The sequence below is a fragment of the Calonectris borealis genome, chromosome 3, assembly GCF_964195595.1.
Source record: "Calonectris borealis chromosome 3, bCalBor7.hap1.2, whole genome shotgun sequence".
Classification (NCBI taxonomy): Eukaryota; Metazoa; Chordata; class Aves; order Procellariiformes; family Procellariidae; genus Calonectris; species Calonectris borealis.
The window spans coordinates 112,021,540-112,046,143 of NC_134314.1; the positions used below are offsets into that span (position 1 = coordinate 112,021,540).

At 39.7% G+C, this 24,604-nt stretch overlaps 1 protein-coding gene across 10 annotated transcripts in view; it reads right to left on the minus strand.

Moving 5' to 3' along the window:
• The window catches only part of NRXN1 (neurexin 1), a 728,802-nt gene that overhangs the window by 15,373 nt on the left and 688,825 nt on the right, over positions 1 to 24,604 (minus strand). For 5 of the 10 annotated variants that reach the window (XM_075147347.1, XM_075147345.1, XM_075147343.1 and 2 more), the window contains one exon: positions 3,336 to 3,414. In XM_075147347.1, the coding sequence (XP_075003448.1) occupies positions 3,336 to 3,414 (79 nt within the window). Of the gene's footprint in view, positions 1 to 3,326; positions 3,415 to 24,604 lie in introns of all 10 variants that reach the window. The other 5 variants (XM_075147346.1, XM_075147344.1, XM_075147342.1 and 2 more) reach the window with 1 other exon arrangement.

Below are 24,604 nucleotides of genomic sequence, written 5' to 3' on the forward strand. Positions count from 1 at the left end.
AAGTGGCAGACCGAGACTTGTTAGCCACTATAAACTGCAACATATTTATCCTAGAAAAAAAGACCTATTTTAAGCATAAATCTCGCTAACCAGTAAAACCTAGCTAATCAGTTTCTATGATATATAGGTTTACCATATCCATACTGTTTGTTGAATAGGCTCTCATTTTGAGCTGAGAACTTTGGTTAGAAATAGGCATATTATGGGCAATGATCATGTAAACGTGCATTTATGGCTCTGTCAATAAAACTGAATGGGCTCTGGCCATCCCTTAAATGTATTCTTGCTACAAAACTGTTGACCTGAGAGCTCTGAGTGGGCTGCATCGTCCCTTGTGCTGGGGCGGACCCCTTTGCTGACTGACCATTAGGCAGCAAGAGAAGAAATCTAACGGGATCTCAGGTTACAGCCTCTGAAGTGAAAACATAAGAGTAAAATTGTCCTAATCATAATATTTTCTGCCTTCTAGAAGTATCTGTTAGGAAACATAAGCTTCACCAGCATTAATGAGGATGTTAAGGAGTGGCTGTGGAGGAGCAACTCTGGTTTATGAAAAGTGTTAAGGGGAAAAAGTTGAACTGAGCCATGGGAAGAATTTAAACGGAGGGACAAATCCTTTTGCATCTCCTATCCCAAAGGAAAAGGAAAAAAAAATCATTGATCTGTCACTGTCAACAATATTATGCTTTTCTCTCTTAAGTTCCAGCCTACTGTTAGGAGTAGCTCGAATCCACATGGAGACTGCAGTACTACTGAGATGGAGCAGTGCCTACAGGACTATTCATGAAGAGAGCCTATTCATAAGACTAAGCGACTAAGACTAAAACAGCTTCTAGAGAGACAGATATGCTAGAAGTTATGACTCCAGTAACCCCTTTGGTTCATGTTGTTTCAAATATGAGAAAAGGACAAGGCCAATGAAGAAGGAGGCAAATTAATAGCTTTTAAGAGTAGAGAGTGGGAGGACAAGTGACATTTTGATGTGAAGAATGACAGATAAATGATCCAGACAATTGGGATTATGGAGAACATAATTCCTGTGCCAATCCATACTTTTTTTAAAAAGCAGTAGCAGTTGGAATCCAAGAAATGAAAAGTAAAACCATTCTCAAATAAACAAAAATGAGAAGTGGAGCTGGGTGATAAACAATAAGCTAAAATAGGAAAGCTAAACACCGGGATGTAAAGCTAATGGCAAGGTTTTGCAAAAAGATTAACATTCACATTCCCCTTCTGGACCACAGTTTGGGCAGAAATGATAACCTGTCAGAAAGCTTCATATCACCCCTCCCATTCCTGCACCCACCAGCTGAATGACTGTGCTTGGCTCCAGGACTACCGAGTGTTGCAGCCCCAGATCTGAAGTTCAAAAAACCCCAGAGAAGGGGTTTCAGCAAACTGTAAGGCTGAGGTAATGCAAATACATTTCTAATACAACAGCTGCACTCTAAGAGGGTTTGGGAAATTTTTTAGTGGTAGGTAACTAATGTATTATCTTATATTTACTTTATAAAATTTAAGAAAAATATTATCTACATTTACAGTAGATAAATGTAAATGTATCTATTGAACAGCACTGCCTGAGATAACTAAAGCAAGGAAGCAATTGGTATGGATGAGTTCAGAGCCATTTGAGCTACTGCATTGGCTCGTACTGGACAAGACACAGTCTTGTTAAACTCCAGAATCTGAAAATAAGAAGGAAAGAGCAGAAAAAAAATAATCCTGGAAATTAATTTCAAACTTTCAACAAACAAATTCTCATCACAATTCCCAAATATCTTCCTCGTGATGTCTGGGACTTCTGCAAGTGAAATGTTTTCCTGAGAGGTGTAAAAATGTGTAAGGTGGGTGTACCTGTTGCTGCTCAGTTTTAAGAATGGTCATTCCATCTCATGGCATTTTGAAGAACTCTCTGAAATCCTTTTATTGGAAAGCAAAAGAAACCAACCCCAAAGTATTTTCATCAAATCTATAAATATCTTGGTTCCTGCAAGAGCTCAAATGCCACCCTGCAGGTCCATCAAACACTGAAACAAGTCATAAATGTCTCTGCCTTTACTTACATTTAAATAAATAATTTTTTGCATGCAGGTATTGGGCTACGTGACTTCAGAAAGAACGACACATCCGCATTTGAAGCAAAAGTTTGTTTGTCTTCAGGCTATGTAGACATATCCCCTGCCCCAGATTTGAGTGTTATACTAAGATGGCTCTCAGTTGTGATTTGCATTAATATACTAGTGTCAAATTTCATCGATTTCTACTTGAATTAAATATGTTACTGCACAACAAATAGACCTTAATTCTTTTACTATTAAATATTATAGCAAGTACTGAAGACTATCAAATTACTTAAAACAACTGACAGTAAGTATGCTACTGAATATCACAGAATTCAAGTGAATAAGAAAAACCGAGATATATATGGTACCACACGTTGTTCACTCAGAAAAGGTAAAAGCTAACCCAAGCCAACAAAGAAAGCAGGAGCAATTCATTGGACATCTGGGATTTTTTAAAGGTTATAAAGTAACATCATTCTTCAGATTGCTATTATGAAGTTTTGTATTCCTTTCATATCTGTGATAAACATTAGGATTTTTAGACAAGGTATGTAATATTAATTGAATATAAAGGTAAGTGGGAAATTATATCAGAGAGAAAAATTAGTACCAAATCTTATTCAGGGGGAGTAGGAAAGACATGGCCAAAACACTACAAATTTTTTATTCCATGGAAAACACTAGAATGTCAAAATTTTTCATTTCTAATCAGAACTGAAACATACACTCTGAATAGTCTTGGCTTGGACAAAAGCTGTAAACCAATTTGAAACTTGCGACTGTTGTGTTCTATGTCTTCAGGTTTTTACCATCTATACAGTATTTCATACCATAAACAGTAATTCAAAATGAACTCTACTTCTACTTCTGACATAACACTTGAAATACGGTACTTTTATCTTATTTGGGGGAAATGCTTAAGACACAAGCAATTGCAACATCTTTCTCCTTAATGAAGTTGTCCCTTCTTTATCACGACAACACAGTTGCAGGGGCCCCAGAATGCCCTTCCCAGTCCAACCTCAGGTCCTCGGTCAAGCTGTAACCTTCCTCAGATCATGACTATCAACGTGCTCCCATCCGTTGTCTCTGAAAAACCTATAGCAAACTCTCCCTCTCCACTGACACTGTCATGTGTAGAAAGGCCCCAATTCAACTTCTCCCTGCTATGTGAGAAAGGACTGTCCCACGAGATGGGACTCTGGGGGACTGGAGCATGCAAATATGAAAGAAAAGAAAGTAATAAAAAAGTTGACTAACCTAACCCACCTGAGCTCGGCTCACAGGGATCGATGTCCTCATCATCGCTAGGACATTCAGCCGAGGCCACCAGGATGTCATCTGTGGTCTGCAAAGAAAATAAAAGTCAAGTAGATATATTTTAATTGACTGAACATGTTCTAAAATTCTCACTGGCATTTCTTTTATTGCTTGGATTTATGCAAGGCCCAGAGCATTCCAGACTTAATACGTAATGGCACAGTGACACCCTCCAACTCTGTATTAATAGGACTTTGCTTTTCAATTCGCACTTGTCAGTTTTTAGGAGAACAGTGTTAGATATCCAGTGCAGGCACTTAAATATTTTAATTTTTTTTTTGTAACAAGAACAGAAAGTAGAAGGATAGAATATGTATATTGGGGCTGCTGGTCTTCCCTCTTTATCTCCAGTATCTCTATTACGATATTGCTGAAAACACTGAGAGCATTAAAAAAACAAGTCAAAATATTGAACTGCCTGCAGCCGTTAAAACTATCAGAAATTTAGTGATGTTTTCTCCATTAATTACACTTGCTTTCTCAGATGTAAAGCCAAAGAAAAAGGAAAAGAAGCAAACATAACTCTCATTGAGTTGAAAACTATTAAATGAAAAGAAAGTAAAGGAAAGAAAACAATAATAAATATATGCAGTGTTAGAAAGTACCATCCTATTTTCTTAAATAAGTATTGCTCGAGGACTGTGCTTAGCTCCAAGGGGCTCTAGGAACATCTGTCCAAAACGAGCTTGGACAGTTCTCTTGGACAGTATAAAGAAATCAAAAAAATCAAGAAAAGGAGACAAACCAAGGGATGTATGATAAAACACGCTATAAAGAAAAGAAACGGGGGATTCCTATCTACCACGTTTTACAGAGCAAGAACAAGGAGATATTCAATGAAACACTGAGGCAATCAATCTGAACCTGATAAAATGAAATACCTTCTGTTCAAGCCACCTCTGAGAACAGTCATTTAGAAATGTAATAAGAACATCCACAGTTATTAGGGGAAATAATAGCAGAGAAATATAAACTGTCATGCTCCTGGTCATTTCTCAAGCAATTACTAATGAGGTTAGGAAAAAGCTTTTCCTATGGGCAAGACTTTTCATAACTGCCCATTTCAAGCTTCTGTTCACCTCACTGAAGGAAATACACAGCGAGAATAAGAAGAGTATATGATACTGAAACAAGCAGCTAAGGATACAGCAAGCAAAAAGCCATTCTTGGATCCCTGTATGAGACATATGCCAACGACGAGATACAAAAATGTGAAATGTTTTGTTTTTTTTTTTGGAGCGTTGCATGAGTATAGGAGAGGGACATTACAATACATCAATTTAAGTGTGAATATGTAATAATTTTATTTCTGTACAGTATGGCCAAAGCCTAACCAATGTTGTTTATCATTATTATTCTAACTGAAGTTTTAAAGCAAAGCATATTACAGTAATAGGCTTTTCTTTGTCAGGCTTCAAGAATATTAATGAACATATGCTTTCAGCATTTCTGTGAAGTAGGAAAGTGATACAGGAATACATTCATTAATATGTGAGGCATAACAAAGAAAAGCCTATTATGATAATATTATATTTTACAGGTAGAAGACTGAGGCATAAGAGAATGAAGTAACTTGCTGAAGGTAACCGAAAAGGCTATAGACAACAGCGATGTTATGTCACAGTTCAATGCCATAATCACAAAAATTATCTTTCCTTACAGCTGCAAAAATTTATAGCTGGGGGAAACCACTCTGTAAATCTGTAAGGCTGCCAGAATGAGTTGGCAGATTTGCAATGAGAGTTAAAAAGACAAAAAAAAAAGTACTCTAGTTGTCCATTCTTTCTGCCATGTAGAAAAATAGAGTTATAACAAAAGCCAGGTGCAAACATCCTTTTGAATTTCTAATGCCCACTTCTTTTCCCCAAATACAAACATTTAAGCTTGAAAATCAATATCTTATCCCTTTCTGAAAAAGCACCTATGTTTTTCGTAACATATAAAGAAAAAATAAACAACCAGGTAACCAATAAAGCCTGCATATAAAAAGTTAACTCTGTACTGTAAAAGCCACAACTAATAAATATAAAAAAGTACTAATAAGTATAAAAAAACCCCCATGCATCTCCCAAACAGTTTCACTTTGGTCAGTGAAATCACAGTGTCATATTTTTCCTTCTGCCCATAACACTGGCGAAGACACAATACATCTATGACCTGCAGCCAGAATACTGAACATTTACCAATTACAGTACCAATTCAGTATTACCAGAATACCGAATATTTACCGATTCAATTGATAAACTGAATTGAATTGACAACTGGGGAATTGTACACAAACACCACTAAACAGAGAGCATCACATGCATACATAATAGTCATCACAAGAAATCATAGAATCATTAAGGTTGGAAAAGACCTCTAAGATCATCGAGTCCAACCATCAACCCAACACCACCATACCCACTACACCATGTCCCTAAGGGCCTCATCTACACGTCTTTTAAATACTTCCAGGGATGGTGACTCAACCACTTCCCTGGGCAGCCTGTTCCAAGGCCTGACCACTCTTTCAGTGGTCAAATGATGTTCAGAACATCAAATGATGTTCTGAGATCTACTGGTCTAACTGGGATTTTGTTTAAGGGTGCTTTGGTACACGCATGGATGACTAGCACTTGTAACTTGAGCCAACTGAGGTAAAATGATGAGATAGATTCATAGAATTATTGCAGTGTCTCCGATTATTCTTCATATAAGATAGTATGGTCAGATTTTACTTTAAGTAACTCTACTTTTTGTTCAGTTTGCACTGCATTCAAAATTACCAGAATATAATTATGGAAAAATCATACACTTTAAGTATCTTAATGTATGAAAGATACTATGCTCAGTTACTTATAAGAGGGAGTGTCAAAACTGTCTTTATGAAGTGACACTAATTCCAATCTATGGAAAGAGTATTCACACTTCCACAAGAACAAAGGGATGTTCTTGACTGATAAAAGTGCATGTATATTATGGGTACGGAAATGAATAGTACCTTAAATAAATGTGAATATAGCACGTCAAGAAAGACCTCATTAATGTCTCAGAGTATTAAAGGAAATAGTGTATGTTTCAAAGTCAATATTAGATACAAAACTAATTTTGTTGCAAGCAATAAATCAACTATCAGTATTGGAATAAGAAAGGAAGTGGTAAGATGATGTGAAAAATGTTTTATTCAGAAAAATATGTCAGGAAGAATTCCAGTTTAAGTATCAATTAACAGATGTGTCACAACCTCCTCCTATTCTCCCCTTTCCCCAAACCCAAATACCTCTTTCCTGCTACTTATACATATTTTTATCAGAAAAAAGGCAAAGGAGCTGTGAAAGGCAAATGAGGTGGCAGTGACCAAGCTACAAATGAAAGCCATTGGACGGCTTAGCACAATTTAAAATGGGATTAAGAATTAGCTAAAACACTAGAGAATATAAAGAATACATAAATTAAAGAAATACTGTGGGCCAGCTCCCAGAGTTCTTTCTCTAGAAGAGCTCTGACTGATGGGAATTTACCTGAACAGAGAGCAGGATTTAGACCTAAGGGTCTCAGACAGCCACAGGGCAGAGATAAATAATGCAAGATAAAGTAATATGTTTTACTTAGTGCACATTATCTTTTCCTCATGCTTTTTAATTTGGATGGGAAGATTTAAAACAAATCAGTTCTCCTAAGTGAATTGCAATTGTTGCTAGCTCTATGGCTAATTTACAGGACACTGCTTCGAGCATTCTCATTAATCAAGGATTTAAAAGTCAGTGGAAAATCCCTTATTTACAGTGAGTGCCTAATAGGATAACATCCAACTGGTATCATCATAATACACGGTCGGATTAGAATGTCTCTTGGGCAAGTTGTTCAAATTCGGTTAAGAAGCGATACTCTAGTTGTAAGAGATTAAAAAAAAAATTAAAATAGCAGGTGTACAACCTGGAAGGCCAGGCAGAATTTCTTTTGATTGCATCTTCTTTTCTTTGTGCATTTTCAGAGCTTTTTAGATTCATTCTGCAGATGTGGCTGTACAATTTAAAATGCAGTCCATTGTAATATGTGGCTTCTTAAGAAGTTGGACATCTGTTCACATTTCAGAAAAAGGATGGTAGAAAAAGCTTACAATTAACGTGCCAATACAAAAAATGGACCAAAAAAAAAAAATCACATTTTGTAAAGCTAGAAGTCACTGCATAATGTCGTTTCTGACAATTATTCATGGGTGTGGCCCCTGCAGGAATAGGTCTTGCTTACATCAGTCAGCTCTGCTTGCAAAAAATAAAGACTTCGGGATTTGTCTCTTCGCCAAGAGAGAGTTTAAAATATCACCAATCTGCCACCTTGCCTGAGGAAGGAAGTGGTGACTATTTCAAGAAAGCTCCTGGCCAGATCAAAAAATGATGCTCTAGTCATGCCTTCAATACAGTGACAGTCTGTAGCTATGGATAAATATCAAGCTGCCTCAAAGGTTACTACCATGGATTCAAAACTGGTACCAGCAATTACGGTTGTGCCCTCCTAATAGTGCTCTTTGAATGCTATGTCATTAAAAAAAAAAATTGCAAATGAATAAACAATACAGGAAAGTAATTTTTTTTTTATTTTTCAGTTTTTGCATGACTGGGCATAAATACATACCTTCTTATTCAGTTTTATGTATGAAGCCTGTTATATGAGTGTACCAGAGAAATATGATCTAAAAATTAAATCACCAGTCTGAATTGTGCATTCATTAACAGTATAATGGATCCTGCATATTTCCTCCTGTAGTATTCCACCAGCTCTCCTTTAAATCATAGCACCCTACAGCTACTCTGAATATAGTTTATTCCTTTCTTGTTCAATAATACACTTTATCCCATGAGAACTGCAAGCAAATCCAAATTACACAACAGTTAAAAACTAGCACTCCTAAATTATTATATGAATTATAAACAGCATAACCGCTTGTGACTACTGTTTAAATTATTTTAGATGAGAACTTCAAGTGTGTAATCAAAACTATTCTTATTTACTTGTACAGCTTTGGCGCTTAATGATACCAGCCAGGCACTGTTGTGCTTGGTGCTAAAGGCAGCTGGAAGGAAAAGGCTCTGCTCTGAGGAGCTTATAGTTTGATTTCCGACCAGATGCAACAAATGAGCGTGAGAGAGGGGAGCAGAGGACGAGAAGGGTCAGGTGAGGATGCTGCTGATAAGCGCTAGCGGTTACGCAGGCTCCCATCTAGCAAATTTTCCAAAATGATGCTCCAAGACGGCAGGAAGGAAGGTCAGGAAGAAAGGAGGCAGAGAAAAGCCAGGCAGGAGCCCGCGACTGGCCAAGGAGATGCTGGGAACAGATGGTGCCTGGAGAGCGCTGCCGAGGCTGCAAGCCTCTCCGAGGAAACTCGGCGTATTTAAAACCCTGTCCGGCGAGCGCAGAGGTGAGGACAGCCGGGGCGGCGCAGGAAGAGGCGGGCAGCCCCAGCAGCCTGATAGTTATTAAGGCAGGGGAGGATGGAGGATGGTTGTGTGGGGAGGGGAAGTAACAGATTTGGAAAGTGAGAAATTAACGGGAGCAAAGGGGACAACGCAGTAAAAGGGGATGGCCAGGATACAAGGGAGTTGATATCAACAGACCTGATTATGCGAAGACTAATGGGTAAGAATTTAATGACTGGTAAAAAATGTCTGAAAACATACTTTCAGATGTAGGACTAAGAAATTAAACCTCTAATTCTCCTTTTTCCCTTTTCTGAAATGCTTGGTTATCATCTCTGCTTACACTACTTCATTTTTCCTCTTGAAAAAAAGCTTAATCAAATACTTGCCATTTAGTTCAGAGAGAATCAGCTACAACTGATATTTAAACACAGAAGTCTGCTTCAGCTTAGCAGAAGGGTATATAGCTAGAGCCATGGTATAAACAAAGGTTTTGGAAAACCAACAGATATACACTACTGTCTTCCTCATTAGCTGTGGCAAACTTTCCTTCAAAAATACGGTCCATGCAATGTTTACAGAAGGGAGATTAGGGCAGTCATTTTGTACTTCTGCACTTCTGAGGCAGTGAGGGACTTTCCTAAAAACCAATCCCTCGCATATGTTTCGTTTTTCCCCTATTTTTCTTCTAAAGGGAGGAAGAAAATAACCTAAACCAATGGGAATGCTGGCAGAAACCAATAGGGCATGAAAAATCACAAAAGAGTTCATGTGGAAAAAATTAAATTTCATTTTTTGGGATGAGATAAACTGCAGAGTTTTCTAGCCAAGACTATGTAATTTAAATTTCATTTTCTTGTATGAAGCAGACCTCTATGACTGGTTGTTGAGACAGTTGTGGAAAGAAACTCAAATATGTCACATTAATCAGTCGTACTCTTCAGCTAGCTTCTCCCTGGTGTTAATAACCTCCCATTGCATGAGGCAGTTTGCTGAGAAAGATGCTATAGTGATCTAGCAGTAATATCAGCTCTAGATGACATGCCGTTTGGACAACTGCTTCTAAAGTTGTATTTAACCTGCCATAGGTCAAACAAGTACCTATGCATCAATTACTGCTTGTCCACCCACATACAAAAAGTATTTTCTCGGCATCGTGCTACTGAAAAACGTTATTTCTGGACATGGATATTAAAATGCTAATATTTCAAGCACATACACAATATTTATTATATCTTGTATTAACTGCAGACATATTATTACCCTGTAATGTGAAAATACAGTAACTGAAAATCGAAACACTTTCTCAAAACTGGCTCTCATCTAATTAGTACCATCATGTTATTTCTTGAGTCGGACAGTGTTTGACACTGGGAGAAAGCAAAAGCCTTGATTAACAAGTTCCTCTCACAGGAAAAAAAAAAAAGAAAAACCTAGGATATAATAACCAAACACAATAAGGCCTTTCAGTTAGTGAAATGAGTGTTGTAGAAATTAAACTCTGAGGTGTAGGCAAAAAGCTGAAGACGATGCCTCGGATGCCCTGCAGGCCACCTCCGGCCTCTGTCCCCAAACCTCAGCAGTGATGGGAACGCAGCTGCCCCACACAGCAAAGCAGAATAACATCATTTCTGGCCTCCACCTCTCTACATAAAAAGTAGATAGAAAGTCTATCTTTCCACGTAACAACCTTAAAATCCACAGTATTATTTCCATGCAGAGCAGCATTTGTATTACTTCTCCAGCTCCCCTCCTCCCCCCAAACATCTAAATTCTCATGGGCAAAATTACCACCAATAACGGAAATATATTTGAGAAAAGGATTTATAGTAAAATAATGTCAAAAAAACTGCGTGGCTTTCCTTTAAGCTCTGAATTTGAAGTTAATTGCTTTGGTCAAAGACTAGAGCCATTTGTCTCATCTGGAGAAAAGCAGAAGCAGAGCTGAGAAAATCCACATGCTGGCAAAGCTACAACTTTTTACTTGGACAGCCAGCCAGGCAGCACTCTGCATTAATCTTTAAAAATAAAAGTATTACTAATTAAAAATAAGTAAATAATCCAAATCTTTTCCTATCAGGTCATGCCCCTTACCTCCTGCAATGTATGAATGTTAGTTTCACAGATGTAGACCAAAACCAATTTCTATATTCATTTTATTTATGAACGTCACTTTTCTTGTCCCCTTGTGAAACTTTTTGGGCGCTGCTGTCTGGAAAACTAACCCACTGTTTTTCCTCCCTGTTTCTCTCCCTGCTGGGCAACTAATGAAAACTCACACATCTCCATCAATATATTTTTCACTGGCCACTTCTCCATATTCAAAGGCCTTGCAAGGAGATATTTAACACCACGCACACTGCGTAACAGCAGGGGCTATTTTGGACTTCTCTTCTTGAAACAAGCTGATCCCGTACTAGCTGGGCTTCTTGGAAGCAGAGCAAGCACCAACCACGCAGCGACAGAGTACCAAGGATGGGAGTTACCATTTCTCAGTTTTCGGCAGGAGGAAGAAGGTTTATTTTTTGCGCTACTTCATTACTTGATCCAAGTCTTAAGTTACAGCCCAGGGTTTGGTATTTATAAAGGGAACAACTGATGTTTACCATGAACGTTGGACTAATGCTTCAAAATGGTGCTGGCTGCAATGAAGGGTGAACTGTCCCATTTTTCACACCCTTCACAACAAGGCCAACTCGTGTCATGAAAACCCGATGGCATGTTTTGCATGAGGAGTCATGTCAGCATCATGCACGTTTTGCATTGATAAAGACCTAAATTTGTTTTGCAGTGCCAGAGGAATGGACCAGCATTTGACTTCTTTCCTGAAAATGGTATGACATGGTCTTGCTTATGATTGATGCAGAACTACAGGTACAGTAAAAAGACCAAATTGTTTCTATCCCTCTTACTGGGGATATTGGGGAGGGGTGGCTGGCTGGGAATAACAAATGTGTGAGCTCTGTACCATGTCTACATCGCTCCCATTGCCCTCTCCCTCCCTTCTGCAGTGGGGCTGATGGAAACGGGAGCTCACGTCCCTCCTCTCAGGACTCCTGTCTCCGTGCTCTTGGGAACTGACGGCTGACCCCGCAGCTCGGTCTGTCCCAGAGCCCCGAGCAATCCCCGTGAGCTTCTGGGCAGAACTGGCCCAATGGCTTCTCATGCTGGAGGAAAAAACTCAGATGAAGAGACATGGCACAAACTTGAACCTTATCCTTGAAAGTAGATACTGATATGCAACATGCCAGCAAACAAATCACTGGCACCTAATTGCATAATGCCTAGTATATTATTTATACTGTGCCATTCGTTAAAGCAGTCGTGGCTTGGATGAAGAATGAATGAATCGTCACATTATTTCTCTCTCATCTAAGTTGTAGATTCACAATGGTGTAACATTTCTGTTTCCAGAAATACTTTTTTTGGCTAATTTTCATTCTGTGATCACAAATACTTCAGTCAGGGATCATACTGATGAGAAGCAGCTGTGCTTCTCTTCAACTTACCTTTTTCACCTGTATTTCCCCCAGGTAACTAAAATAGGTTGAGAACAAGGGACAGGTAATCTGTGAACTTTTTAAAAGTCACTTGTGCTTTCTTTCCCAGATTCTCTTCAGAACATCTATATTCTTCTCTCATAAACACCATACTTCATTACAGAACAAGAACAAGAAAAAGGCAGTTTGATTTTTGTTTTGTTTTTACATTTGCACTAAACCTAAAATATAAGGAATGGAATGTGATTGATGAAATGCAATCCTATTATTTTCTCCTAGGCAAGAAAATAATTTTGCCTCTAAGTATGACAGAAATGTTTCTGGGCATTATGCTTGTATTTTCTGATAACATTTTATATTTAGCCATCTCTTTTGCTGAAGTAAACATTTTGGTCTCCATTAATTCTGAACTCGCAAAATACAGTGGAGACTTTTGCAGGTTCTTTTTCTTTTTAACCCAGAGACTCTGTGCTTGTTAAACTGCAGCATTACAACAGTGATAGCAAGCCTTTTAATTTATATTCCTGTATTACCAATCACATGTACAGAGATTGTTGAATTTTTGGAGTATGAGACTTACTACATTTGTATTCATCTCAAAAACTCAGGCATAGCGTTATTAAAGACTTCAAAAATGACTGGGTTTTTGCTGGGGAGGTGCGGCTGCTTTTAATTGACCTGTGAGCTGGTCAATTAAAGTGAGCTGCTAACATAGGCTATTTTTTTGCAACTTAATCACATGGTTTAAGACCATTCTTAGCAAAACTTAATAAAGTTAGAGAAAAGACTGGAACCAACATTGGACACTTTTAAGATCTGGCTGGACAGGGTGCTGGGCCATCTTGTCTAGTCTGTGCTTTTGCCAAGAAAAGTTGGACCAGATGATCCTTGAGGTCCCTTCCAACCTGGTATTCTATGATTCTATGATTCATTTAGTTATGAAAATCCCCCTTATACAGCAACGTTAGAAAGGCAGTTACATTAAATTACACTTCCATCTTTTTTATACAATTACAGTACTGCCAGTTTTACTTACTGTGTGTATCCCTGACTATTAAATTGTGCCACACAAAAATATCTTGCTCCACTGATATCCATGGGAATTTTATTACTGGTCTCAAAAGAGAGGAAGGCAAGAAAAGCCCTTCGCAAGGAATACTTCCTGCAACTAACAGGCAGTCTCTATTCTCACCATATTTTCAGGGTGGAAAAAGCTTTCCTATCTTGTTTCAAAACACAGAGCACAAAATAATAATTTTAGAAGAAATGTAGAAAACTGCGTAAACTATCAGACTGCTTTTTAGCCATTTAGGTAAACCAGCCATCTCATCTTGCCCCAGAAAGAGACAAGTGAGAGACAGAGACAGTAAAGAGGAAACATGGGATCTTCTATTTAACACTGACCTACCCATACCAAGGACTTCAAGTTCATTTGAGCATGTCTTTGTCTTAAGGCAAATTAGTTTAAGTCAGTCAGAGCAGGTAAACATCTGCTGGTATCCCTCTCACAACCCTAGTTCTCCTCTCCTGAAGCAAAGATGAGCACCAGTCCCACTGCCAACACTTTCCTTCCTTGATTTTAACAATAAAGACTAGAATTTAAAATTTTTGAGGGGCTAAGAGGGCACACTGTTCCCTCCCAGATACTAGCTCCTTTGTCACATATTATCCTCCAGTATCTCTAAGCCTCCCCCGGTTACACAGGTTTACCCAAAGCAGGGAAAGTAAAATTGAAGCTGGCTTCCCACAGACCTGTCTTTGAAATACGGCCTTTTCAAATTTTAAGCGGTTAGTTCCACTACTAAAAATATGCCACATTTCCTTATCTTAATGTTTTAATTTAAAAACTCAAACAACATTGGCAGGACCAGGGAAAGTACTAAGGAAATAACCTACTAGTTTTGCAGGGCCAAGAAATGTCCTACAGAGCTTCAGCCTGCAAGTGCAACTTGTTAACACTAACAAGAGTTAGCTACACATGCATTGGAAGGAGACAATGCCTAATTGCCTTTCAATTAAAATAAGAGTTTCATTAAAGTCACTGTTTTGGAGATACAGTTAATTAGATAGTTTCTGAAAGTGTACATTTGTCACAGAGGTATTTGGGTTTGTTAATGATGCCTTTATTTCATAACTGTCTAACAAAGGGCACTCAAAATTCAGGTGAGAAACATGCTACAGGAAAGCAGCAACGCTTCGCATGCCTGGGAGATGCTCTAGGTGATTGCTGTGGGAGTGGCATGCGCTTCAGACGGCATCATTTAGCCTTCAAGAACCTATGTACCATTAATTGTTTCCAGGCTTCAATTTTCTTAAGTAATCACTTTCAACAAAAAGCAGAGAAAGTTTAAACCTGTGTTGTTTGGATAAGAAAAGTTGTATCTCTGCCACTACTTTAGTGCTGTGAATTCAATATACGTCATAGACTAGTACGATACCTACACTTAGGGCCCAGTGTTTTCCATTTTGAAGATCTTGTTTTCAATTGCTCTTGGTTTTATCAAATTAGTTATTTAAAGATACATTCCAACCCCACTGGTACTTTTTTAAGCGTGGGTGTATCAAATCGCAAGTCTACGTGCATGCACACGCACTTGTAATGAAACTGTTCCATAACTTCCCAGACCAGGTTAAGCAAAAACGAAAAAGAAGACAGAGACATTATTTACATACAGACGTTGTTTACAACCATGTTGCTAATCAGGAGCTTACCTTTTTCATCACATATGTATGAAAATCTACCCGAGGGTGTCAGCCTAAGAAAAACTGCAGCGCACACAGGAGGTCATTTGAGTTTGGGACCTAAAAATATGGTCTTGCTTCAGAGGATACGTAGTGGTTTTCCAGTACCAAAGAGAGGAACTGAGACCCGGGAGACAATTTCTCCTGTGCTGTCCATACTGCTGCTGATGGCATCTGGACAGTGAGGAGGAGTAAGCCAGACTTGAGTAGGAAGGAGAGAGAAATCAGGCTCGGAACGATGGCAAGATGGGATACTGAGATGAAGGGCCAGAAACGTGTGAAAGGTAACTGAGATAAGCTGCTAGAAGATTTGGGAAGAGAAATGAAACACTCTGCTTACTGTGAGGCTGGGGGGGACACACACCGTTAGAAAGGGAAGAGAGGATGGGGGGACAAAGAGTTACAGTAAATCAGCAAAGTGGCACACAGAGAGCTAAAAAGAACAAGGGGCGTGGGGAGGCTTGGGATAAGGACAAAGGATGCTGGACCAGCCACTGGCAGGAAAAATTACAGATTTGTAGCCATCAGAACAGGTACCAAGATCTCAGCTTTCCATCCACGGTCGGCAGTTACCTGCTAATCATTCTAGCAAAGATTTCAACTTTTCTGCAGATGTCTGGTCCATGAGGATCCATCATCTTAAAGGACATAAGTCTAAGACTCCCACTAATCATTGTTATCTCAGCCTCAGAGATCTGCAGGATCCACAGGCTCCAGCTGTGCCAGCTGTCCACTTTGGGGTGTCAGTTTGATAGTGCATAGTGGAATACATTTCTTTTGTCCGCTTTAAAAGCAGCTGGGAAAACCACATGCAAAACATATGACTTGGAAAATTGTAAGTGTGAAAGGGAACAAACGCCCAACAATTAGGGGATGCCAGAACTCGAGTCTGATGTGAAGCCTTAATTCACATGCCTTGCGCCTGCACAATCTGATGCCATCTTTATTAACATGCTGGTACAGATTAATAACAACATATTTGAATGTCAGCTGGTGTAAAGCTATACAGTTCCAGAGAAACAAAATGTTCACACTTCAGTTGTGTATTTGGCCCATCATTTCTTGTGATAGCATTTAAAACTGAAAGCCCAAACCCATAGGGAATTATCTTAAATTATCTTAAATTGAATGTGCTTAAGGCTACGTACTAATCGCTGTTCTGACTGCAACACGGCATGTTTCTGAGACATACTCCATAGCCATTTCTGTTGTGAGGTAATCCAAAAAATCTAAGTTAAAATGATTAAGTCACGTAAAGTCTGATGTTTCACCTCCATTATTACATTAAGAGCAATTACTAGGAAGATGGCAGAGAATTTAAAATAGAATGCAAAGTGAGAAATTAACCAGCCATGCACACCCATTTATTCAGTATGGTATTATATTTTGACAAGGTCTTTCCATTCTCTGGCAAGAGCCTATACGTTATCTTTTAAAATTTATTTTCATAAGACCTTATGATTTTATTTGTTGAAATACAGCACAAAAGCAAGGAAATTTTATTTGATTGGAGTGCAAACAAAAAGATAGTGTAAGATTCCTCTTTAAAACTAAAAAGAATTTCATAAGACCCAGGCTCAAACTCAGATGGAAGCCTAGAAGTTGTTCTTGTTGGTGCAACTAAGACATTCGGTTGGCTCCCTGAATAGGCACGCTATGTCAGGAAAGGCTATAATTAAACCCCCTAAGTCTGTCAGTCTTGTCTATATGGGAATGTTATTGTGATATAAATGAAGTTAATTAAAACTGGTATAACTCCCAGGTGGATAAATTTATGCTGGGGAGAAAGACCAGATGTTTTCTGCGTAGCTTTGGAGGGCAGCATAAGCTACCTCCGGCCAGCCCATGGTTTTACTCTGTGTATCAGTAGGAGGAGTTGAAGCAGTCAGACTGCACCGGTTCATCCATCCTCGTGTAATGGCTGCAACACAATGCGTCACAGCCTTTACAGGGGCAAGCCGTTACATTCACGCTGACATCCTCGATGTGTCTGACTGTGTAGCAATCTCTTCCACACCTCAGCTCTTCAGATTTAGCTCTCTTCCCTGTTACAGCTATGCACTGCTGTCAGGACAGCAAACTGCACAACCAAAACAATGCAGACCAACGTCTGAGAAAATCTGAATTAAATAAGACTATTTCAGTCCTTCTCCCACTGGTTCAACATCAAGCATCCAGGCAGTTTGTCATTGTCAGCACGCCCCGAGTTCCTCATGTTGGACAGCCATCGAAGGGTCATGTTCAAGTCTCTTAAGCTTTTATGAGTCTGAGGAAGCTTCGACACTCTCTCATAGCACCTTAGAACGGGGAGCTGTTTTTTTCTTTCTCCTTCCTTTTTTTTTTTAAACATCTTTACAAAAACGTGTAATCCCTAGATTCTCCAGATTTCTTAGATTCCCCAGATTTCTTAGATCTGAACAAAGCTATAAAACTACCTTCACGCATTGCCCATCATCTATTTCTCACGTCTTTAGTATTCTTTGGTCTTACACAAGGGACCCAACCTTCTCCTCCACTGCTGTTCTCCTAAGGTCTGTCCTTTGGAATGTGGGCTCTCTCTCTTCTCCCTAATATCACTACAAGATCCATTTTTTATAACCTCTGCTCACCTTTGTCTCCCTGCTGAAAGACTTCTAATTAGCCTGCTCGGATGATCAAAGTCCTCTGTTGCCCTCAGTGCTCTGCCTTTCGCAGTCATCGTTCAGGCTTCACTGCGTCACTCTAGGACCCAGGGTGAAATTATTTCATCTGTTGCTCTCTGTTCATCATAATGATAACGGAGTAATACTCTGCAAAGCACTGTTCAACCCCGCTCCTCCTGGATCAGCTATCAAGCAGAAAAAATAGTCCTCAGACGCATATGAATGTTTCACACTATGACACCAAACAGGCGAGTACTCCTTGGCTGCTCTGTGATGCACCCTTTGCCGTTCGGGGCATCCCTTGCTAGTTTTATCCAATAGCATAAAGCAGGAATTGGGATCCAGAATCTGGCCAAAAAAATTACATAAATGCAAATTGTATTAACAGGCTCCCTCAAGAAAGCTGATATGTATGCAATGGTGTATTTCAGAGCTTTGAGTCAAAGAGCTCCTAATAACCACAGACACAACCTACATCACAATGTGCAGCAATTTGAAGTAAGAGAAGTAACAACTCTGAAGCCTTATTTTGATTGATTTTTACAGAACACTAATGTCACATCTAAGCACTCAGATGAAGAGAAGGAAAAACTAAAAACTCCACAAGTTAGATGAGACTACCCACAGAGAATTTCTTCACCTGATCACACCAGTTTGCAGAGATTAATCGTATGGAAGAAGCCACACAATGTTGAATTTCATGATAAATGGACACTATGACAGCAAACAATTTCCCCTAATGTTCCATTATGCTTCTCAACATTTGAAATTTAATTACTTGGAAAAAAAAAAAATGCAAAAGCCATCAATACCTTCACCATTACGCAGTATTTTCAACCTGAGAAGGCGTTTTGTTTCACTGTAAAGAAAACTTCAGGTGTGAACCCAAGGGAGGCAGATCTCAGACATTATAGCAATGTTGCTATAGCAATTATTTGTGGGAACGTGCATCAGTTGCATTTTAGCTCTCAAGCCTACTGCTCAGCTCACGCATGCTGTTCATAAGCAGAATATAAACTGCCTGATGCTTATTGTATCCTAATAAGATTTGTAAATTACTTATAGTGATGTACTTCCAATAACTAGGAATGGAAGAATAGTTTTTGTTACTAATATTTAATCATGTTCAGAAAAACCCTTTATATTTATGTATTCAGTTAGATATTTCAACTGCTCTTTTCCATGAAGTTATATTCTAAAAGTAATCAATTACATTTTCTGAATTATTGGGCATAATACATTATTCAAATGGGGTCTGCTTTGAATAGCGGTTATTTAAGATCAGATTAACATTTGGAAGCAAAGGAAGAAAAACTTAGATCAAGATAGAATTTTATAACCATTCAGCATAAACGAGGGGTGTGAAAACGCAATGTTCAAGTATTCTCAAAAGCCCAAGCAGCAGATAAAGCAGACATATCTGAATCACCCTTGCATGTATTTTGTCCATTTAATAATATTTCACTGCTTGAGTAAACTAAATTTTCCTGGCTACATTCATTAAAAATAAATGCAGTTGTGCAATGCTTGTGATATTAATGGGCAGCTTCAGGCCTGAAATCAAAACCTCAGAGCCAAAGTATCCCACGCTTTGGAGAGTTTAGGTTTGAAGCTAGTTCAGTCTAGCAAAGCAATCTATGAACATAAAACTCACAGATAACAGACAAACTACCTCTGCAGACCAGACCCTCCGGGGTGCTCAAGTCATATTCTCAGCCAGCTAGAAGCACTTTCTTCAATCTACTGTTCTTTAATCCCCAATTAATTTTATTAATTGATCTTATACTTTTAAAACTGCTTCAGCAGACAGAACAGGATGGGTCCTAGGAGTGCATAATGCTTAATTTCACAACGAAGTCTTCGGTAATGAAAGATCCATCATGGAACAAAGTGAGTGCCCTACATAAAACGAGGCCACAGGGGACCTGGCTATGTTCTGCATTTGCTTACCAAGATGACAGAACTTCTCACCAAACTCTGTCAGATACACAGTGAGGCAGTTCCTTAACGTTTCCTTCCCAGTATCTGCAGCCTATCGACTTAATATACACATATTTCAGCATGTCTTAATATTTTGCTTCAGCATAATGAAAATGTTGCAGCCTCCCTCCTTTGTTCTTTCCAGCCTTCTTCTGCAGCAACGTCTGAATTAAAGTGGGTATAAAATATCTACTTATGCAAATTACACTCAGATATTTTGGGGGATGAAAATCCTAGCAAAAACCTATGTATAACTGAGCAAAGCAATCATTTCTCTTTGAGTTTTTTTCTTGAAATAAAATCGACGAGCCCTTTTCAACACATGAAGGTCATACTTCTTAACCTCATCCATCCATGTGTGGAGTAGGCTAGCCACTCCCTGTAGTATTTTTACAGGTAATAGAGCAAAGCCATTTTCTAAAACGCACTTGACACATGCTAATGCTCAGTCTGGAGGTACCTGCTTTGTTTTCAGTACACACAGGCTGCCCTGTCAACCCTTGGCTTTTTTTTTTTTTTTTTTTAAACTCCAAATAATAAAACAAGTGGTAACTGACATTACTAATTAGCAGTTGTGTATAGAGCTGGTCTTTAGCTTCCCTACCCAATTCTCCACATCAAAAATAGGTGAGGAGACGATGAGGTTGACATTTAAAAGTACAGTTCTCTTGACAGGTGACAGAAATATGGACATCTACCCAGTCCCAGGGGCTTTACTCACTGGGGAAAGATGTCTAGGAAACTCATCTGTAACTCCACCCCGTAATACGGGGGACACCCTGACACAGAAAAAGAAGGGAGTCAGACATCCTCCCCAGAAAGCTGTGGCCTAGGGAAGCATGGGCCCTGCAGAGCTGAGATACCACCTCCCCGGTTACACCGTACTCTTTTTTTTCTCTGAACTTTGTGATGTGATGTGATTCTTTCTTCTTCCGCAATCTTGAAACTTACCCCCTTTTTTCTTTATTAGCCATAATACCAGCTAGCTGTAATGCTGCAGACCCAAGGAAAAGCCTGCTGTCATGCTCTCTCCTATCCTACCATTTACTTGTAAACACACAAAATCTCCAAATGCCCTCAGTCTCAGCTTTTTAGAACAACACAGAACTCAGAAAATCCTTGTTTTCCAGGATGGCAATGAGAAATACACATTTTCCTTTAGTCGGCTGCTATTTGCCTAATTCATATGGGGTTTAGTGCTGGAAAAACAGAGGAAACGGAAGCCTTCCCCACAGTCTTAAATCCTTTTTTGGTTATGGATTTCCTTCAGGAGAAATTATCACCTTGGCGTGCACAGCTCGCACTTGCAGCTTTGCTTCCAATTACAAAAGCAGGACGGAGAGCGAACGGCCGATTTCTTCCCCCTAAAACCTTCTGCACCCACAGCTCAGTTTTGATTGAACATCAAGATGGCTTTATGTGGAAAGCAGCTCAAGGAAAAGGTGGGCACTAACCCACCACGAAGAGAGGGGTGGCTGATAGTTTCCAATCGGGTCATCAGAGAGGAATTAGTATTTTGCTTCCTGAAGGCAGGACGGGGGTCTCGGCCAGCAGCTCCCACCTGCTATTGAGCAGAAAGCACGGCACCACCGCTCCACCGCACCTACTGCCATTGCTCCACCATGACCGGCTGTTTCTTCAACGTAACGGTGAACGCCAGCAGACAGGGTGTTTTCAGTGATTCTGTTCTGAAAGTTAAATCTGCCATTATAAGATTATGCTAATAGCTAAACCTCAGCTGTACGTGTCAATTTGTACTTCGGGAAGGCTGTTATCCCCTGCATCAATTTAACAGGAGCAAACCGAGCGTCAGGCGGTTCTCATGTACAGAGAAAATGTGCATACAGCAAGTGCCACCACCGCACAATGCCGCAAATCAGGAGCTCTGGAAACGCTGGAGCAAAGCCTCCACGAGGTGATCATAATCCCCAAATGCTGACTTGGAGATGGCAGACTTCTCGCAACGGCGTATGCAATTATAGCGAGCACTTGCAAAATTTATTCTCCATTAAACATGTAGCATAAGTATCAATAAAGATCATTTGTCTTCTATTCCTTTACTACCGATCTGACCTTGTTGTTAATAAAAGTAAGAAATAGCTTTTTTCATCAATATAGGAACACATGTAGATTGATATTTATCACCACACGGTCTGCTTAGAGCCCTTCTAGTTTTCTTTGAAGGATCACAAATTATTCACAACACAGCGGGGTTTCTTCAGTGATCACATCTGAGGCATTACATCCTTGTTTTTGTATCTGATATCAAACCCTATAAAACACATCATTTTATGGGGAACCTGAAATTGGATTCCTCTGCAACAGAACATTTCCTCCCTCGACTGTCTGCAGCACTTCATAAAATATTTATTGATAGGGTGCCTAAAAATACACATAGGCCAGCACAGCTTTAAGATGGATAACTATTTAGCAGCCATAGACTAGATTTCACACCACAGGGTTCTTATTAGGCATAGTTGCCTAGAAATCACACTTATTTTCTGACACATGATTATAAATATTTTCACTTAAAATAAATAATTCAGCTCACTGAACAGACAAAATCATATAATTTTTACTTCTTCAAAGTTCCCAGCAAAAGCTGCTCTCCAAAAACATAGGGAGGAGCCAGGTGAAGAAGTCTGTGTCCTTCTGCCTATTTCTCTTTTATCTGAAAACAGAATTTAATTACTCTCTTTGTGACACACATCACATATTCCTGGTTGAGCTTCAGCATGAAATGCAGAGATGCTGTTTTGGGCCAGGCATTTCCCGGTGCGACTTCATGTGATGCTGAAAACTCCTGAAACTCCCCTGAAGCCCCCTGGGCTTGGCTGCCTGCATATGAATGAGCCGCGGCTCTTCTCCGTAATGCAAATGGCAAGGCAGCCCTCTTTCCTGGCTAATTAAGGCAGCGACAAACACGTTCTCACCGCACTTGGAGACGCACGACTTCCCCGGGGGAACGTGGCACCGGGTTTTGCACCAGCAACGGAGACAGGCAGAGACATGCACAGCCACTGTCCCACCCCACAGCTACGTTCTGACTGGCCCCTGCCATGCTATGTTGGGTGCGTTTCCAGTGAAGCACCAAGAAATCACCCGCTGTTTCCACGCGTTTTGGTCCAACTGGCTTCCCCAGGTGCGGATGGGCAAACGAGAGCCGGCACTTGGGCACTGTCAGCAGCGCTTCCTCTCCGCCGCAACCGCCTGCTATTTGGGAACCTTTGCTTGCGAGAGAGAGATCGTCACAATTCCCAGTTCTTCTGTAATGGATGCTGAGGGGTTCACCCTCCTCTGTTACTTACTAAAGTTACAAAAACTCTACCTTTCCATTATTGCACTTTTTTTTTTTTTAAGACAATTAATTCCCCTGTGATACAGGGATCCCCTCCCAGCACTCCGGTTTTCCAGTCTCAGTGGGGTTCGTATGAAACACAGCGAGGTACCGTCTATTACTTGTAAGACTGCAGTAGGCTGAGTCTGGCCCTACACAGTTTCTCAGGCTGTACTGTACTTTCCAGAAAACATGCTCCGCATGTTAAAGACACACCTTAACATTACACAACGCACCCAACCTGAGCAGGCCTACAATTAATTTGCTAGAATATTTTATTCACGAGCACATCTGTTGCAGCATATTTCACCATATTCAAGGGACTAGATAAAAGCCTGTTTTCCACTGTCTGTAGGCGTATAATGCATCCATCTCCTGCAAAACAACAGCGTCGCTTTCCCGAAAGCAACGGCTGGAGGAACTGAATACTACTGAGAATTTCTGCTTGATGAGTATAGCAATCTTAATTGAGATTTAATGTTTACCTTACCTGGTTAAGCACAGAGCAAACACCAGAGAAATTATTGTGAAACAAAAAAAGAATCGTTCAAAAGCTAATTAACAGTGGTTGAAACTCGCTCGGTTCAAATAATAACCTGCCCAAGCAATGGGCGTTTTCCAGCACAGCAAATGCTAAGCCTCACAGATAAACCTTTGAACTCGCTGTGTTGTTTCAGGCACCCAAACCACTAATTAAAAAAGAGTAATTTAAAAGAAAGCGTAATCTTACCTGCAGAAGAGGAAAATGACTAAATACTTAATTCTTCTCTCGTACACAGTGAACTAGAAAATAGAGTGAGCATGTGTGTGTTTGTGGGAGATTCTGGGTTTAATCCATGCATTTCATAATGTTTAGAAAGATACAACCACTGTTTCACAGCTGCTTTCACATAGGTCACTGCTGTATGACTCAAAACTTCATTAAAGCGTCAATTCAAAGACTGGTGAATCTTTCCATACAGTTGTATTCAGCTTCAGATCGGGTCCTAACTTCAAAGTCTGCACTGCCTTTCCCACGTCAAGAAGGACCCAGTTCTGGAGATGCCATGCACTGCGTGCAATGATTTTAACCTTGCCACTTTTACTTGCAAAGGATTATACACATTTAGAAGCACTAGAGATTCAGTAAACTCATTATTTCTGTCCCAAGTCCAAGCATTTAGATCAACCCCCTCCCACTTACACAGCCTTATGTTTTGCAAAATAAAACTACTTTAAGTCTCCCTGCTTCTTTTTACATAGGACAATCACCCATGACCTCCAAGAGCCTTTATTATGCTTTATTTTTAGCCTCTCCTGCTCTGCCTGATCTGGTAAGAGAGCCACTTCAGCTTAGAGAAGCGTGAGCGGCAATGCTTCAGTGCACAGCTGAGAGCTGGGGCCACTATTGGGTATACCCAAGAGAAAAACAGTACTTTTGCAACAGCAGCAGCAGTTCAGCATTAAAACATAGAAACATGCAAGCAACAAATAGCCCTAATTATTCTAGACAAGAAAATTATCTGCAAAGTGGAATGCCAGAATCTCAGAAATACATGCACGCAACCTTCTTATCAGACACGGTATCTCATTTTCTTAAGCAATCAGGACCTCCTTCGAGGACCCATTCTATTTCTCA